At 33.9% G+C, this 18,991-nt stretch overlaps 1 protein-coding gene across 1 annotated transcript; it reads left to right on the forward strand.

The window, feature by feature from the left end:
* Window positions 1-12,099: 12,099 nt before the first annotated feature.
* On the forward strand, window positions 12,100-18,991 carry LOC138306033 (mucin-17-like). The gene is made up of 3 exons (XM_069246364.1): window positions 12,100-12,558; window positions 16,918-18,289; window positions 18,650-18,991. Exons 1-3 carry the CDS (start codon window positions 12,484-12,486, stop codon window positions 18,979-18,981), a joined length of 1,779 nt encoding a protein of 592 aa, XP_069102465.1. The 5' UTR covers window positions 12,100-12,483; the 3' UTR covers window positions 18,982-18,991.

Consider the following 18,991-nt stretch of genomic DNA (forward strand, 5'->3'; position numbering starts at 1 on the left):
AATTCTGTTTGAACTCATGTTGCGCGTGGAAAGTTAAATTTCAACACATATGCCAGCGCACATACTGCGGCAGACTAACTAGATATATGTTTGATGTACTAAGCTAGCGAGCGTATGTAAGTAACATGAAGTGTTTTAGATTATATCATATGGATAAACAGTCCATCGCACTTTGATTTGTTGTTGTTATTTGTTTTACTTAACATGCTGTGGCAAGACTGCCACTGCACGTTTCCGTTTGTTTATTCGCTGTATGCATAAAAAATCATCTGAAGATAATATCTGTATACAGGATAGGTTTCAATTTCGTAGTGTTTATTTTATATTGGGCGAAACCTACCTTTAAATGCTTGTTTCGAAAAGTTAGTGGTCCTTTAAACTAACAATACTTCCATTTTCAAACAAATATTTTAGACATTCAACTCTTTGTTCATGAAATTATATTATATTATTTTATGAGTATAGCATAAAATATCAAATCTAGCATTCGGTTTGAAGTATGCTAAAACTGATTTGCATGTCATTTTTTAATATAAATCGATTCATCAAAATTTTTGTTAATAATACTATCCATCATTTTGACACACAATAATCAATCAATGCATTGTTGAATTTTAAAACCAGGTAAGGAATTTCAATAGATAAGAGAAAATTCAATTCACCATGTTTCTTTGACTGTAGAAAATATGTTTTTTTTTTCGTTTTTGTTTCATTTTCTACATATCAAACACTATATTGATAACGGTAAAGAAAGTGACATGAACCACACATTAATTTGATTTATTTGATATAAAATGTTGATCTGATCATGTTCATATAATCCATTTAGATATTTGTGTAACTAACAAAATAACAAAAAATAACAAAAAAATAAATAATGTCATAGCCACAGGGTCTAAATTAACTTTCTTTCTTTGCAAAATATGTCATCAATGACCAATTACTATTTCTTCATTTGTTGCGGATTTGAAATAATTCTGAGAAAGATATGTGTATCCCAATAACTTTTATAGCATGTTACTTCATAAAGGTAATAGCTCAAATTTCATAATCCATGCAACTTTTGAAATAATACTGTTTGCTGCGAATGAGAATTTACCTTACTAAAAAGCACGAACCGAATTTGTATTTGCATACTACAGAGTTATTTGACCTTGGGATAAGTATTGATTATGAAGACACATAATTGCAAGTATAACATCATACCTTTCAGAGAAAATAACGACAGCTTCGTTCACAAAAAACCATGAGGTCACAATGGATTCCCACTTGCAAAGGAGGCAACTCTGTAATTTGAAATGACTGAAACTTATAACATGGATACACTATTTCAAATGCAGACGACATTCGTATTCAACTATCAGCATGCAGAGGAGTGCAGAATAAGATTGATAACATGACTACATAGCGTTGGAACTGCAGACATGATAATGTACCATACGTATGCAAATATGGTAATCGATAACTTGTTTCTATAAGGAAACTAAATTTGCTGCTATTTAATGATCGGTCTATTTAATTGATGTAATTTGCAACCATAATTTATTTTCTGTGTTTTGGTGCAAGATTTAATGAACTCTTAGACTGAATTGTCCCTTTAACTACAACAGGCATTTCCAAGAATTTTACAGCCAATGTGTGTTGTAGAAGTTAAGCAGCGGTAGTCTTTATCTATGACATCCTTAATCCTACTATCACCTTGCTGATTAATTATTTCATATAACTGATTTTCTGTCAGAATTAATGAATATTTCGAATAACCCGACAAAAAATATCACACGAATTGAACACTTAATATGAGGCAGATTATGTGAATTTATCAAAATTAAATAAATATATGCAGTGATGGAAGAAATACGGTGAATAAATCTTGGATATACAAATGAAATAGGCTAACACACAAATGTTATTAATAATCAACATTTAAACTTATCTATCTCATGTTCTAGACAGCCACTGTAAATGTAAAGGGATATGGGTAATTATCATTGGATATCAGCAGCAAGGCAGTTCTGGGCAACCGTACATTGCACTCAGCCTTCCCTGCTGCCGAGGGTCAATTATTTGACTGTTTCCGAACTGCCTATAAACATATAGATATAAATGATATACTACCTAATTCTCTATCTAAACTGATGACAAGTGGTAACTTCCCTTTCAAAACAGAATTTAACAAATTCGCGTTTGTTCAGTGACAATAGTTCCACCATTATCACCATTGAAAAGTTTGAGCGTGTGATTTTGCTTCAAGTAGAAATATCGAAAATAATAAATTGCGTCACAAAAACAAATCAGTAACACTATGCCCTATATGGAATGAAATACTGATTGCACAAACATAAATTATTGTTCAAATGATGAATATACATCTGTATCTTATGCACTGTCGACGGTGAAGCATATTTAGTTACTATTTAAAAAAACACTGTTGTCATGGAAAATTAAGAAATCTGTATTTGTACAGTTTAATATAACCGCTCTAGAGCACAATATACTACAAATTACTATTCCACACCTAGATATACGCCACAGTTAGCAGCATCCACATGTAATTTTCATGGAAAAAATATCAAAATAACATGCTTACACAGAAAGTTACGTAATAATTTCAGTTAATTGTTGCCACTAATCAGCAACTAGCAAAGTCAATGGCAGACTTAACTAACATTAAGGTACACAGGTATTACAGCGCTATTTTTGTAATGATATATCAAGGTGAATTTCTTAATCATACTGTATCTAGAATGACATTGGAGTTACTTCCCTTAGATAACTTAATAATTCACTTTACTATGTCTCTTATATATTAGACATACACTGATTTAAACGCTAACATACTATCTGATTTTCTGAAGAAATAAATTGGTGATAAAAACATGTAATATGTGTTATTGTTTTTTGGAAAAGATGGTAGATATTAAAATAATTTGATATGGAAACTTATTTCATGGCAATCATGATTAAAATTGTATAAAAAACTAAAAACGAAACCAAACATCGATGTCTTCGTTTGTCTTCGATTGTATAATACAATTGAGTAATTTTTTTTTTATTTAAAAAAAACCCACCCCAATGTACCCATTTTCCAATTAAATTACGTAATTCATTATCACTTCACAACAATGTGTGGATTACTTAAAGATTTTCCACCGCCAACAGAGCATACAGGATACTCATCATTTTAACAAAAAATCGATGTTTGATAGTGTACATGTCTAATTAAAACCAAATAATAATATAAAAATAGTTTATATTTTTCTTTTGGTGTTGTGCGCATTTAGTACGTTATTCATATAAGGACATATAGACATAGTACAATGGTGGTAATGGTGTAAAGTAAATAACTTTCGTAACTGAAGAGAAATATATTATTTCGTCTGCTTCTGTTTTTGATGGGAAAAATACCATTCGTCAGCGGTGTAGCATCTTTAAGCAGAAATAAGTAATCTCCAATTGTCTGAATATAATAATTTTATTGGAGAATACGTCGTGTACATTAAGTAAGAAGGAATAGATAAACAATTTTTCGAAACGAATGTATAGTAATAAAAACTAAAAGAAAATTAATTATAACAGCAAAAAATGTACATCTTAAAAGTGTCTGTGGGTATCTGTTCAAGTAAATCTTACCATGAAATAGATTACTCCCTATTCATTTAGATTTCAATATAAACCATACAGTACACATGTACGTAAATATGGATGACATCAACATAGTTACTCTGTAGCTTTTGACGCGCAATAGATCCTTTTACAAGATGACGTACACCCGTTTTTTTTTTTTTTTTTTTTTTTTTTTCGAAAAATGAAAGTTATAAAATCATCTTTGATTTATCTAAAAAAACACCTCAATATATTAATATAAATCTTCCGGGGATTTAATATATTATATTATGTCATAGATGTGTTAAGAACGTGAATACCTTATTTCATTTTTATCCGTTAAGAAACTAATTTGTAAGTGACTTACTGTTACGTATTACAATTTGTCGGCACTAGACGTTACTGATAATTAAGACAGCATATCAAAACGTTTCAGAGTGACATTTCTCTTATTTCTACTGATAAATCCTACGAGATATAGAATAAAAATTCAATAATTAACTCTCATCCGGAATTGCTGTCTAATTTTACATGGTTAGGATGTATATCTTATTTTACATCCTCACAAGAACTGGTCTCTTTGGGAACGTAGACAATTGTGAATTGTTACAAAACATCAGGCTGGTATTCGGATAGCTCCGGATTCAAATCATTCTGTTTTTAATTAAAAAAAATCATTTTACAAATCCAACTTGCATAGACTACATATATCTACCCTGCTATAATCCGTAATCGATCTTATTTCCATCGATTACGCCGTACACAAGACGAGTAACGCTAATTCAGGTATTGAAAACGGAATCGAAAGGCAAACCAATGCTGTACATCGATCTTATAGCAGAACTATATATTGTTCGAATGCAATATTAATATCAGTCAGCGAAATATTTGCAGGCAGTCTCAGAGAAATATTTGCAACCAAATGAATACACCTTATATATACCATACATATTGTCAAATAAGTCTTGGTTAGTGATGCCTTCAAATGTTCTAGTGTCTACCTTTAATAAATTGATAAACACTTAATTAAATATATATATATTTGATAATAGGATAATAGGAATATGTAAAAAAAATCCTGACATTTAATTGACCGTGCAGTGAAAACCTGAGAAGTCTTTCCAGGGTGTTACAGATGTATCTGACCAGCACTTCTGTACCACGGCTGTATCGAGCTAAGCTGGAGATATCCGATATTAGGAAATGTAAAAACTCCAGACATTTCATTCACCGTGCACTGAAAATTTGAGAAGTCTTTCCATGGTGTTCAGAGACAAGCTGGAGTTTTCTAATAAATATAGTTAGACATCCCACCATCCCAACCAACCGTATAATTAAACTTATATAAAAAAAAATGTTGAATGATATTGGTGCCGCTAATTTCCATATATTGAAAATCGCCCAACGTTTACCATACGTTTTTGAAAGGGAGTTAACTCTTACAGAAATACACATTGTATCAAATCTGCTTAATTTAGGGTTGTGTGAAATTATGTTTAACTGGGAAAAAATTGAAAGAATTTTTTTCTTTTGTCTTTGAAAGTTTAATGTCTTCATTTTAACAGGCACGATTTTGAAATATTGATGTTTTCCATTATTGAATGGGTAAACAAATTTAACATCATTTCTCCTTATTTACATGTAATCTTATATATTAAATTCATGTATATTACGTTACATTACATATTGATTAGAAATTTGAGGTTATTTTTGCATAGACTGAACAAACTGCATTTATAGTATCAGGACGCCATACTTGAACAATCACAGTCCCAACACAAATATGGACTAATAACATATCAATACGTCACATTCGACTTTGTTTTAATGTAAACATAAGTAAAAGTAAGAAAATGAATGCCTAAATAGTACATCGTTTAGTTATTTATATTAGATAATAATCATTATCAGTATCTAAACCTTCTATATCTCTGTGAATTATCAGGTTATATTTACATTTCCGTTTTCTCATTGCTATATAACCTTACCAACTGCGAAATCGTTTACACTTGCTTAAACGCAGTGGTTGCCGCTCAAGAATACATACACCTGAACACTGACTTCCGCAAGTAGAGTGAATGCGCATCCGATTAGGCCTATTGCATCTGTATGAAAAAAATTTCAATATATTGCATGTATGAATGTAATGTAAATCTTAGAATATATATCAGCAAATGGGATGAAAATAAATAAAGTTAATGTGGAACTATATTTTGAATGCTATCTGAATTTGACAACATATCTCGCCAAATTGAAGCCAGCTGTTCCGGGATTCCATCAATTGACCAGCTGTTCCAACGGGATTCCATCAATTGACCAGCTGTTCCAACAATCGTATAACAATGAAAAAACAAAGTTTAACTTTATTAGAACACTTAATTTTAATGAGATGGTCGGTCGAAATGTAAATATAAGGAATGGTTTTTATTGTTTGTTGTTTACTGGTGTGTAAACTGCATTTTTTTCTGTACGGATATTTACAATATGACGCGCTAACGCGTCATTTAAAGTATCTGTACATAAATGCAGTTTACACACCAGTAAACAATAAGCAATAAAAATCATTCCTTAAATATCAATACATATATTTTTGTTTTTATTATTTGACGTCCTATTAAAAGTCATGTACAGACGTGCTAGGTTTGTTGATGGAGGAAAGCCGTAGTAACCGGAAAAAAACATCGACCAGCGGTCAGTACCTGGCAACTGTCCAACTTTGGATTTAAACCCGCATCCTAAAGGTGGAGGTCTAGTGGTAAAAATGTTAGAACATCGTAACCACTCGGCCACCGCGGCCCCGGTAATATAAATAGCCCAGTCATTGTTTTTTACTTATTTTATTCTAAGCACCGGGGTACAGTAGACATTATATAATATGTACTTGTATTATGCACTGAATTATTCATTTCACTAACATAAAGCATTTGATAAGAAATAATTCAAAGTGACGTACTGGTTTTTTTTTTATTTCTCTGAAATGTAAAACTGAAAATATTACTACAGATAATTCAAATCTATGTTATATAATCGAGAAGCAGTTTTTGAAATTTCTACTGACGGTATTTTTTCTTTGTCTTTTTTGTTATTTAAAGAATTATTGCTAATAACTGCTCTATCAAGAGGAAAATAACCATGTCTTCATGTTTGTATTAAGATATAGAAACTGAATGAATGACAACAGGAGTTTGCTCCCTTTCCATACACTTGTACAAATGTATATGTGACATGCTAACACTTATATAAATATCTGACTGACACATATACCCAATAATCTAAGTAACACGCCCTAATTGTTTACCTTCTTCGCTAGGTTTTACTTTTGTTACAGGAAAGGTAACACGCGCTTCCTCCGCACAATAGTATTACCTGTTTTCCAGAAATAATTTTGTTCAACAAAATTCAAGTACATAATTTGCAAACCTATTATCGATCAAGTCCATTTTTGCTATACTTCTCCCTCTTTTCTCAAAACAGCTTACAATTTCGTATATCCTTCATGATCCATCTAAGATACACCCAGTGCTCTACAAAGGAGATCCCAAGCTTGTTAAAATTGCAACAGGAGGAGGCCAAACCTGGTTTAAAAATCCAGAAGTCTTATCACTATACCAAGCTACACTCTGGACTAACAATGTTCGATCTAATATCCACCAGATCTGGAAACAGGCATATATTATTTGCTCGGTCATTCATGAAGTTAGACTTTATTCGATCTATTCATTATTTCCATGAACTTTATTAATTTAGAACTGTATAGAAAGGTATAAGTTAAGTTAAACATTATTAGCTACAGATAAGTGAAACAATACAGTATGCCTATCTGGTATGGAATATATACTGCAAACATTTTATTTCCACGTGTTTAGAAATGTATGAAACGTAATTGCAAAATGTAAACATATTTTAGATTGATATTTCTTGATTGTGCATTGATCTCTTAGCGAATACATGGCATGTTGAAATTACGACAGGAAATAAAATATGCGAGAACATAAAGTAGTTTTAAAGTTAACGGTTATAGAAGATACGTTACAAAGATGGTATTAAAAATCCCACAATTTGTACAAAAATACCAAACATGAGATAATACATGGAAAACTCAAATTCAGTACAAAATATGTAGAAATTCATCCTTTATGTTTTTTTTTTCTATGAAACCAATAACACCAACCCTTTTTTATGCCGAATGTTTATAGTAAAGCGGCATATAGCCAAAATATGGGAAAATCGTACATTTTTATGATACAAGCACAAAACTTGGTATGCAATGCTAGTAGTTATGGCAATACTTAAAAGAATCAAGGCGGGAGTCATCGCAAAAAAAGTCCCTACTTCCTTTTTTTTCCAAGATGGTCGCATTTTCGTGGTGAAACTAAGAAAACTAATGTAAAAAACAAGCTGCATCGTTTGATAAAAGCATGAAACTTGGCATGTGATTAGCTAAGACAACCAAAAATAGGAATTTAACAGGAAGCCATTGAAAAGGGTATCAATTTCCGGTATATTTCAAGATGGCCGCTATTTTTTTATGCGAAACTTAGAAAGAGAAATAACGAAATAACACGCTGCACGTTTGGACAAAAAAAACAAACATAAAAATTGACATGTGAGTAGCCAGGACAATCAAAATAAGATTTAATCACAAAAAAATATCTACTTCCGGTATTATTCATTCATTTTCGTAGGCAGAACTAGCTAGCATTTCGTAAGTAACACAAGAAGTTATGAAAAAAACAGATTGCAATTTTAAAAATAAAAGCACAAGAAATGGCATGTGAGTAGTCAAGACCATCAAAATAAGATAAAAGCCGGGAGCCACTGAAAATAGTACCTACTTCCGGTATTATTCAAAATAGCTTTCATTTTCAAAGCGAAAACAAGCTGGTATTCTCGTAGACAATAATCGGAGAAGGTATGAAATAGCAAACTGCAGTTTTTGGTAATAGAATAAAAAATTGGTATGAAAGTAGCTAAAGACAATCAAAATAAGTTGTGAAGCGAGAGCCATTGAAAAAATTACCTACTTCCGGTATTTTGTAATATGGCTGCTATCATGGTCAGTAAAAGTGTCATGAAAGTGAAACTAAATGTAAATATATTGTTATTGGGGATATTGTTTTAAAAGATGATTGATGTTTCGATGGGAATTTGAAACATATTGTACACATATATGACAAACATCATTCGCAATTTGTCATGAAGCTACATGTTAAAATGGTATTGAAAGAAGTAAATATATCAAAAAATATCTTTAATTTAAAAAAAACCCCAAAAAAACCCTCACTTGCGGTTTTGCAATATGAATAATTAATAACAAACTGTATTTACACCATGATCTACACTGAAGCAAAACTTAGTGTCTAACTGACTTAGTTTAACAAGGAAGGACTATACATAAAGCACTATGAAACCACACACATAGCTTGACCAAAAATAATTAAGCTACTAAAAACACTTCTGTTATATAAAAATTGTTGTTATTTTCATTGTTAGATTTTGGTTTCTATTCTATAACAGAATTATATGTCCTTTTGGGTAGGTATTGGTTGTGATGTCAAGTGTTTGCGAGCGTTACATAATACTTTTTCGGAGAAAACGACGTGAACTGTGCTCACACAATAACTAATATTGAACACGAAAGTTTGCTTAATAACCATCACACTCCTTCAAAGTTGTTTAAGTTCTGTCCAACCTCTTCAATGAAACACATTTTGCATATTATAATGTACTCTGACCTTTCGATATTACCACCAAGTGCTGTAAGGAAGCGACCGGAAATGGATGTCAGTTATCTATTAATCTATTCTTTGTTCTCAATTATATGTAATTTACTATTGATGTTTGAAAAAAATGCGAATAAAAATTCAAATAATATAATCATATCAACACTTCAACATTTTCTGGTATCCATTTTCGACTTTCACATAGACGCCATTTTGAAAATACCGGAAATAGAATAAAATAATGAATATATTTTACCCATATATGTAAGTTGTGTCTCTGATAGAAACTATACATATGATTTTTATGAAAGTACCGTAATACACAAAAAATATGTGTTTTTGTAATGACTACTGTACTGTTTAAGTATTAATAAGGCTGCTACCTTTGAATTACCGGAAGTAGGATTTTTTTCAATGGCTCCCGGTTTAAATCTTATGTTGAATATCTTGGATACTCACACGTCATGTTTTATGTTGTTATCAAAACGTTCAGTCTATTATTTTACAAAAATGGCGGCCATCTGGAAAGAACCGGAAGTAAGGGCGATCTGCGATGGCCCCCAATTTTATTTTTAAAGTTATTTTTTTAGTTTTATTACTAATAAATATTACTAATGTGTGACATTCTATTTCATTACTTTGTTAAATTTACCCACAAAATGGAGGCCATCTTGAAAAAAATTGGAAGTAGGTACATTTTTAAATATTGTTTTGATAATCAAGGCTACTCACATGCCAAATTTAATGAAATTTCATGCTTGTATCAAACAATGCATGATTTTTTTCCCTATGCCTCTCTACTATTACCGGGAACTGAAGTGGTAGACTAGTTTCTGCTTTGTGGGAGTGGGACGAGTGGTTCGGTGTTTTGTTCGGTATTTCACTGCATGCTTCTGTGAAATAGACTATAGAAAAGGCAAGAGTCCAACTAAGAGATACAACACGAATATCTTAAGTCTCCCAAAACATACAGAAATTCAAACACAGCGCAATGCAAAGGTCGACATTAAAATGAGTGCTAATAGGAAGTTATTTCATTTCTATAAATTATATTGTCAAGATTTAAAGACCAAAACGTTTCAGTAGAAAGTTAATCCTAATCCAACACTGTTTTATCTGCATTCCGGAGGCGATGTTTAACTAATTATATGTAACTATCTCCTAATCCAATAATAAATGAAATCCTTATCAATATATTAAATATCGTTATTTTGTTGCACTTGGAGTATGGCAATGCAATCACCTATCTCAAAACATTAAAAAAGTATTATATATATAATATAAAATGTACAAGTAATGTCTGGGTGTTTTATCAACACATGTACAAAGAACAAGTGGAATTATTTTATCTTTCTCATCAAAAATACTTTCAAGATGTAACGCTGGAAAACGAAATATCATTGAATTTAAACACTGTGTACAGAATGCTTATCGTCGTATATCTCATTGCTATTTAAGTAAACACTAAGAGTACCTTTCTTGTTATAAAACAATTTAGGTTGATATTATTTCGAAACCTAAAAACCATTCTGATTATTCTGGCTCTAGAGAATCAGAAGCGTCGTTATAATTGGCGACATATTTTTTTCCATGATCGGTTAATGACGTAATGTGTTTCAACCAATGAAAATGTTCGTTACAAAACATGATTTAGTTATTTCCTTGTAGACATAATTTACACCCGTCATAGAAGGCTATTGAACTTATGAATACCCCTTAAAATAACCTGAATTATTCGCGTTGGTGGATTTAGGATATGAAAAACGCATCTCATATTATGTTATGATGAGACCATTGTAATGTTAAATGTCCTGGAAGTAATCAGTCAACCGAAAAGTGCATAGTAAATATATACCACACAACAACAAACACCTCAGTGTAAACAATACAATAGCTATAAATAGATCGGAGGAATGTACACAATATACACAATAACGCATAAGGTAACATTCCAATGCATAGACACTGTTATATGAATTAACATTCTTTTTAGTGTTTCATTTATCATTTTTGAAAATTAACAATAATGTTTCCAATAAAATGTAAAAACAGGATAAACATCAAAAGATTTTAATAAACATTCTTGCAAAGCATGTAAATGCATCCAAATTATAGAAATACGAAACCAGTTTACAATTAACATAGCTATAGCTATATAGTCAAGATATGTCGGTTATAAATAAAGCTATATCTTACCATCTCAAATGTCACTATACATTGAACAAAGGTTGGATATTTACACAAATAATGCTGAGAGAAACACAATGACAGACGTTATTTATTTTTAACTTCAGAAGTTTATAATATATTACACATTCTCGCTTATATAAAATGAACTTCAACAACAAAATGTCAAGATGGTCTAAATATCATTCAACTCATAGGCCTTAATACCAAATAAATACTTTGTATGCTTGAAAGGTAAATACAAATAATTAGTTGGTCCAAGCTTTTTTTAAATAATAAAACGGCCATAGGAACCTCAAACCAGATAATTGGATCTAAATGAAACACAATTCTGAGACACATAACTGTTTTAAAAGCGATCTTGCATAAAACATTCCCTAATGACATAGCTTGTCTATTGACCCTTTTAGGTCAAGCAGTAATTTCGTAAGCTTTAGTTCCGTACAGCGAATAATGATCAGTACCGACGATAAATAGCTAGTAATTCTGTCATGTTTCTGAACACCACGTCATTGTACTTCTGTCACAGAGATCATAAAGACAAATCGGACATATGTGTCCCATACCTGATCACCACACCGAGAGGTATAATCCCTCATTACTCAAACAGGCCTACACTCACATAAAATATCAATCTACAAGGGCCTCACTGAGTGCCTATGCGTTAACATTTTTTAGACTAAGACGCTTGCAGTAGCATCTAATTTTCACTTGATAATAACCGGACAGGGTACGTTTTGGTGATTCTCTCCCAGTGAACGGTTGGCAATTTGATGCACGAACAGGACATTTTACCCAAACTGGAATCTGGACTTTTCAGAAGCAGAAATATATGCAGTGGACGGATTTTCAGGACATTTTATCAATCGATTTTATTAAGGTGGACCACACCCGACAAAGATCAACACACTATAAGGGACATTGCTGCTGACAACACCACTTTGTGTGGCGAAGACTCAAACAGCACAGGATGAGGAACTTTGTTTTAATTTCTATTGTGATTTTGAGTCTCGTTTACTTCATACAATGTCGCCATGTGGGAGAGGTAGGCAGTTTTTGCAATATTCTTTATAAAATTACTATGGTCACTAAGTTTTACTCTATTAATTTACATTATCTAAGTTTACTCCTTTTGAAAATATTACATTATTTTGTATAGAAATGTAAATTTGTCATGTCCATCATTCCAATTACAAGAATAGTTTTAACCATTAGCAAACAATATTTTAATGATTTTTATTTCAATTTCCGAATATCATATTATCATATGTTAATGGGAAAGTGACAAAAGTCAACGTACCTATCTACGTATCTTATATACACTTCATCTCCAGTAAACATGAACTATTATAAAACTAAGTTTCACTTCTTCTTTAGAGACAAAAATGCTTAAAGATATTTTCTATGTTTCTAACCACGCTAACATCACCAGTATTCTCCCTTCCTACCACGTCAAGCCTTTAATTTGTTCTTGCTAAATGCTGTTTCCGTGTTCTGTAATTCTGATGACGTTGCGATGAATTCCGTGTTCTGTAATTCTGATGACGTTGCGATGAATTTTGTTATGATACCCTATCGCTGTTTGCATCCATGTGTAATTTATCATTGTCATAGTGATTTGGAATGGTTATTTAGTTTATGAATTGAAAGTATGAATCATTTTCCCATCTTCTAACAACATTTTTTCATTCATGGGGAAAATTCTTTGAAGATGTAAGATGCTCAACCGTCAACAGAACATAAACGATACCTCTTATTTCAATGATAACTGAAGTTTTAATCAGTGTATATGTGTCTAATTAGCAGAAAATACATAGAAGATAATTTATTTTTCTTTTAGTAAATTTGCAATCAGTATTTCGTTCATACAGGGCATAGTGTCGTGATTTTTTTCCGTGACTCAAATAATTATTCCAATACTGCAACGTGCTGAGAGCGAGGCCAAAACAACGGAGAGGTCACCCATCCAAGACTATGCTACATAGTACCCCGAATATTCAATCAGCTAGTTGTGAGGCTGTGCGGATGAATATCGCCCATATCCATATCCGTACATCGTCACAGTACCCCCCCCCCCCCCCCTCCCTGCTTGAACGACAAGATTCAGGAAGCTTTCTTGGGCTCAACCTGACAACCTCACCTCACACAACAATTCCTACTGTTGTTATGATTTTATCGCCTATTGACTAGAACCCATCCAGTACCAGGAACATTTTGTTTCTCGTGTTGTCCTTGGGTGTCCCACAGGATGCCGGGCCTGTCTCCAGACACCAAATGTAAAGCGCCGAGGCCGGGGCCTGAACCGACGGAGCTGTCACCCATCCAAGAGAGGGCCACGCTCACGGTTGATAATAGTACCGACTCCTACTCCACACAGCCATAAAATGTTAGCTGAAATGCCCCTATCCATGTATCTAGACAATATCCTTATCTTGAAAAAAATAAAAGTTCAAACTTTTTCAATGATGGTAATGGTGTAAAGTAAGTAGGGTTTGTAACTGAGAAAAGTAGTTATTCCTCTACTTTCGTTTTTGATAGAGAAAAAAACATCATTTATCACCGGTGTAGCATCTGTAATTATTGAGTATTTAAACATTTACAATCTGTCTGATATGAACGAGATAACATTTAAGGGAAGAGATTGAAACCCTAATATTGGATTCCCACAATTATTTACAACTCATTAGCATGTTGATAAAACAACACATGATATCAAATTTTCTAAAGATATGTCACGTGGCCGGATGGTGTAGTGGTTAATTTATTCGCATTACAAATAAGCCCATGTTTCGATCTCAAGCTCGGACATAAAATGTTCAATGATCAAGTGAGAGTTTCCAGACAAAGTAAGACCCATTGCGCGCTTATAATTGGGCCATAGAAAGCTGATGTGTATAAATTATAAGACCTGTTTCGAAATTGATGTAAAATGAATAAAGGTTATTTAAAAATCACGTAAAGTATGTGTTAGATTGGGAGTAGTACTGAGATCCATGATATTACCCTGATTGACAAGATATGATAAACGTGTCAGATATCACGTGCCTCGTTAGGATCCAATGAGACAGACACCAAGGTCTCGATAACGTTCGATTTGATCATTAATGATAAAAATGTGCATAAGCCAAGGCGAAGCGAGACCAGTTAATTATCCAGCTGTCCTTAGTATAATACACACATCACTTCCGGACAGGTGCAGTGACAGGTTGATAGTCAAACTCGTACCTCAGAGCAACTGAAAACTGCACATTATTCAATGTGTCACATAATTCACACACAGACACTGTAGTACTGGAAGATCCCACTGACCAGAACTAGAGAATATATTGATATAAAGAATATAAAATGCCTTCATTTTATCCAAGTCTGTTTTATCTGAAAAGAGCAAAAATGCTAAATTTTGCAAAAAATATGTTTTAGTTTTATTTCAGTTTAACAATGATATAAATTGACCGTCCGCCAGGTGTAACAAAGCCATGCCTCGTGCTCATAAACTCACGTATGTGTACCCATTCAAGGTCAGAGCAAACATCGTAGCATTCACAATAAAACAAAGGTCACGTGCATTTTGATTGACAACTGGCGATTCGCTAGTGACAGAAGTTACAAGTGAGGAATTTAGTTAATACCAGATCAATTTGATCTGAAATCCAACTGAAAGGAAGATTTGAATAGTTTATGTCATTTGATCGCACTATTGTGAAATTGACCTCGTTACATGTTCTCAAGTAAAGGTGTAGCCATTCTCTATTTTCAGCAAATTTTATCATAACCCTATTTTCAGCAAATTTTATCATAACCCGAGTATATATTTAATATTTGTAGTCTCTGTGATTTCCTTTTTACAAGAATAAATCGTTGTCAGTCGTTTTTGATGCACTATTAGGACCAGATAGTCAAAATAATTGCTTAAAATATTTACACAGGAGTAAAGATTTTATAGCTGCAAGTCTGCATATGTTTATGTCTTTTGTTAATAGCAATATACAGTTGTTGATTTGGTTTGAGGGCAACAAATGATTTGTTGGACCCAAAGACAAGCTGTTGCCGAAGGCCGTGGGCAACAGTTTGTTTGAGGTTCGGTCCAACAAATCATCTATTGCCCGTAAACCTAGTTGATAACTATTTTTTTATACCCATGGTCTCAAACCAATGTATTGACGTCACGAATTGTAGGTGTGACGTCAGTCCGATCCAACAACACATTTTAACAGTTTATTTTTACAGTTCTTTGGACCGCTCGACGAAACAGAGACCGCAGAACCAAATGATTTCGCTATATACGATATATTAACGTTTGCCACTGTCCAGGTTAAATGGAGTTTTCAAGTTTGGTCACATGTCACTAATTTTGAAGATTGACATCTTGCATACCTGTGAATAAAAAGAAATTAATATCTACCATCTTGCTAAACTTTTATGTGGGGGTGCCATCTAATGCTGAATTCCGCACCAAAAATTGACCAAAATATTCATGAAATTCCAATATTGATTACCTCCCCCTGTCAGACACACACTTGACAGAATTGTAAAATTTCTTTATATGTTTTACATTTACATGTATTGCCCAACCCACACATTAAACATTTGAAACTGATGCGCCCAGAATACCCAATCAGCAGGCTCCGGAACATTCACCTCTCTATGAAATTTTGTGCCCAAAAAGGGATTTCCGGGAATCTATTTTTGGTTTGATTCTGCGGTCCCAACACTTCATTTATTGGCATATTTGTCAATAGACTTTATATAGAAATGATTGTATAGAGGTATAACAACAGTCGTTAAGTAACTCTTTATAATACAGAAATGATGCAAAAAAGTCACTTGATTGTGAAATCATCGATGATGTCATCATTTCTATTATGGCTATTATATCCCGTATGATGGCATAGTGATTTTAAATCATTGCAACATTGCATGAATCTTCTAAACTAAAGAAAACTATCAACAAGAAAATAAAAAAAATGAAAATGTATCAGAAAGTATATTGAAAATATGTTTTTACTCTTCGACATTAAATAATATTGTGCCAATGTTTTTTTTCAACGTTTTTACATATGGAACGTAGATTTACATGTGATGAGTTATACCTGTATGAACTCGTGATGAGAACTGTATGAGATGATATCACAAAGACCAGCTAGTCGTACAAACACCGACAATATATCTAGCTTCATTTGAAAATAGTATTTTGTTTATCGTTTGGAAAATGCGTTTCCTGATCTAACCTTATTACAAACCGAAGTGGTTGTTGAGGCAAGAGCTTTGGGGAGAGACTTTAACTAGTAAATAATGTTTGAATTTACAAATTATCAACTGCAGTGAGTTCTAATGAGACGCAAACATATGGTGGATATTAATATAGCTACATATCATCTTACAAGTGATGTTCTCTATATTACAGAAACAACAGACAACCACACAAACCAACAGAGTGATCACACCAAGGAGAAGTTCAAGTTCAAGTCTGCGTAGAAGTTCTACATCATCCCGCACACAGCCTCTTCAGAACTCAGCCAGAGGAAGAAGCCAAGCTTCGAAGCGGATCATCCGGCCCAACAGGTCAAACCTAAAGTCAGCTAGGCAAATAAACCATTCACCCCGAAGAGTGCGCATGAATACGAACAGTTTACAGGGACAGAAAAGTATCAACATCCGCCAAACAAGCGGGAGACCCTTGGTTCAGAACTCACAACGAGGCGCTCATATAATACCCCCTATTGTTCAAAGAGGTCAAGGGAGACAACTTACTCGAAGTAGTGCGGTTTCTAGAAGTAGTACTGGACCGTTAGTTTCTAATAGAAATGTGCGGATTCCCGACACTCGTAGTACCATAAACGGAATCGGTGCAGCCAGAGGACAGGTAGCACGTGGAGGTCATCAACAGGCAGCGCTGCTTGAAAGAGGTCAACTATCAAGCCATGTTCAAAACCAACTTGGTCGACGGGTTCAAACCCAGCGTATCCCAAGCAAAACAGGAACGACGCGAGTTGCTCAGAACCAAGGCTCTATCATACGAAATTCGAACAGCATGATTAGGCCTATCAGCAATCCTGGAAGTCTGCGATCAAATAACATGCTGCACGGACAAAGCCGAGGAGAGTTCAAACAAGGGGCGACAAATCAAATCAGAATCCGAACACAGGCAGACACGTCGAAACTACCTTTCAATAACGTTGAAAGAAATACACCTATTATAAGGGAAAACACCGGAAGAGGTATGTGGAAGACTGTTCCGGTAGAATCTGGAAGCATACCATTGGAAAAATTGAAAAGTCAAACGCTACCCATTCAAGGCCAGCCAGTAGTAATTAACTCACAGCCACTCGTCTCGCAGGGTCAAATGCCATTGAATTTAGCCAACTCCAAGAATCATATGGTAACTATTCAAAGTGCTCCTAATGTTATCACTTCAAATGCTGCAGGAAGCTTCGTAGGGAATGCATCACCAGTAGTTGTAGCCGGAGGTGGTATCCAAACAACAGCAGGTCAAGGTCAAAATTCCAAAGGATTAATTGCCCTTGAACTTAATCTTGGAACAACAAAAACGAAGCAAGCAGCGGCTATCAATACCGTTCTGCCATCTACAGGAGTAATAGCCACTAGTAATACGAATGCGCCTTCCACTGGTGTTCAGATTTCTCCCAGTTCCCACGGGGTTCCGCTAGGAACACAGAAGGCACCTGTCCAATCACTGCAGATACAACAAGTCCACTCTGGTCTGACCCATGGAGGCAAAAAGAAGATGAGTCTTACATTATCATCTGGCCAAGCAGGTAAAGTAGGAGCTATTACAAGAAGGGATAGCAATACAAAATAACGACTATATGGGGAAAAAAACCACCACAATTTAATTTTATAGCCTTAAAGTCTTAGCAACTGTAACAACCACATGTGACTCAAACACATGTAATTAATTCATACAGTCTGTGTCTATATACATTTGAAATATATTAGTATCGTTTAAAGGGTCTGCTATATAAGTATAGAAAATAAAAGAACTGAAAAGGAAATGATCACATACATGTAATTTGATCATTTGGGATAAATAACAAGTTTAGTAGTATTTGCATCGATGATTTATTAGAATGAAGTGTAAAAAATACTTTATTTAACGTTTTTGTCCTTCATTAAAGGTGGGCAGCCGATTGTGATAGAAGCCCTTGGTAATATAGTCCTCTCCCAGGAGAAACTTCCTGACGGTCGTGTCCAGTTCGTCATCAAGGCGGATGGACCCACCACTGGCCCAACAGTAGTGACAACCACTGCAAAAAAGACCACGCCTAAAGCGGTTGTTACTACAGCAACAACCATGGTAACGGACGCCCTGACAACAACAACAGCCATGCCAACGCCTACGTCAACACTGCCTACGACAAGTACCATATTCATGGAGGAAACGGAAATGCCTGAACCAGGAGAGTTTACATATCCTCCTTCCGGTTTAGGCACTACTGAACCGATGTAAACTTCCGGTT

Source organism: Argopecten irradians, chromosome 13 (genome assembly GCF_041381155.1).
Source record: "Argopecten irradians isolate NY chromosome 13, Ai_NY, whole genome shotgun sequence".
NCBI lineage: Eukaryota > Metazoa > Mollusca > Bivalvia > Pectinida > Pectinidae > Argopecten > Argopecten irradians.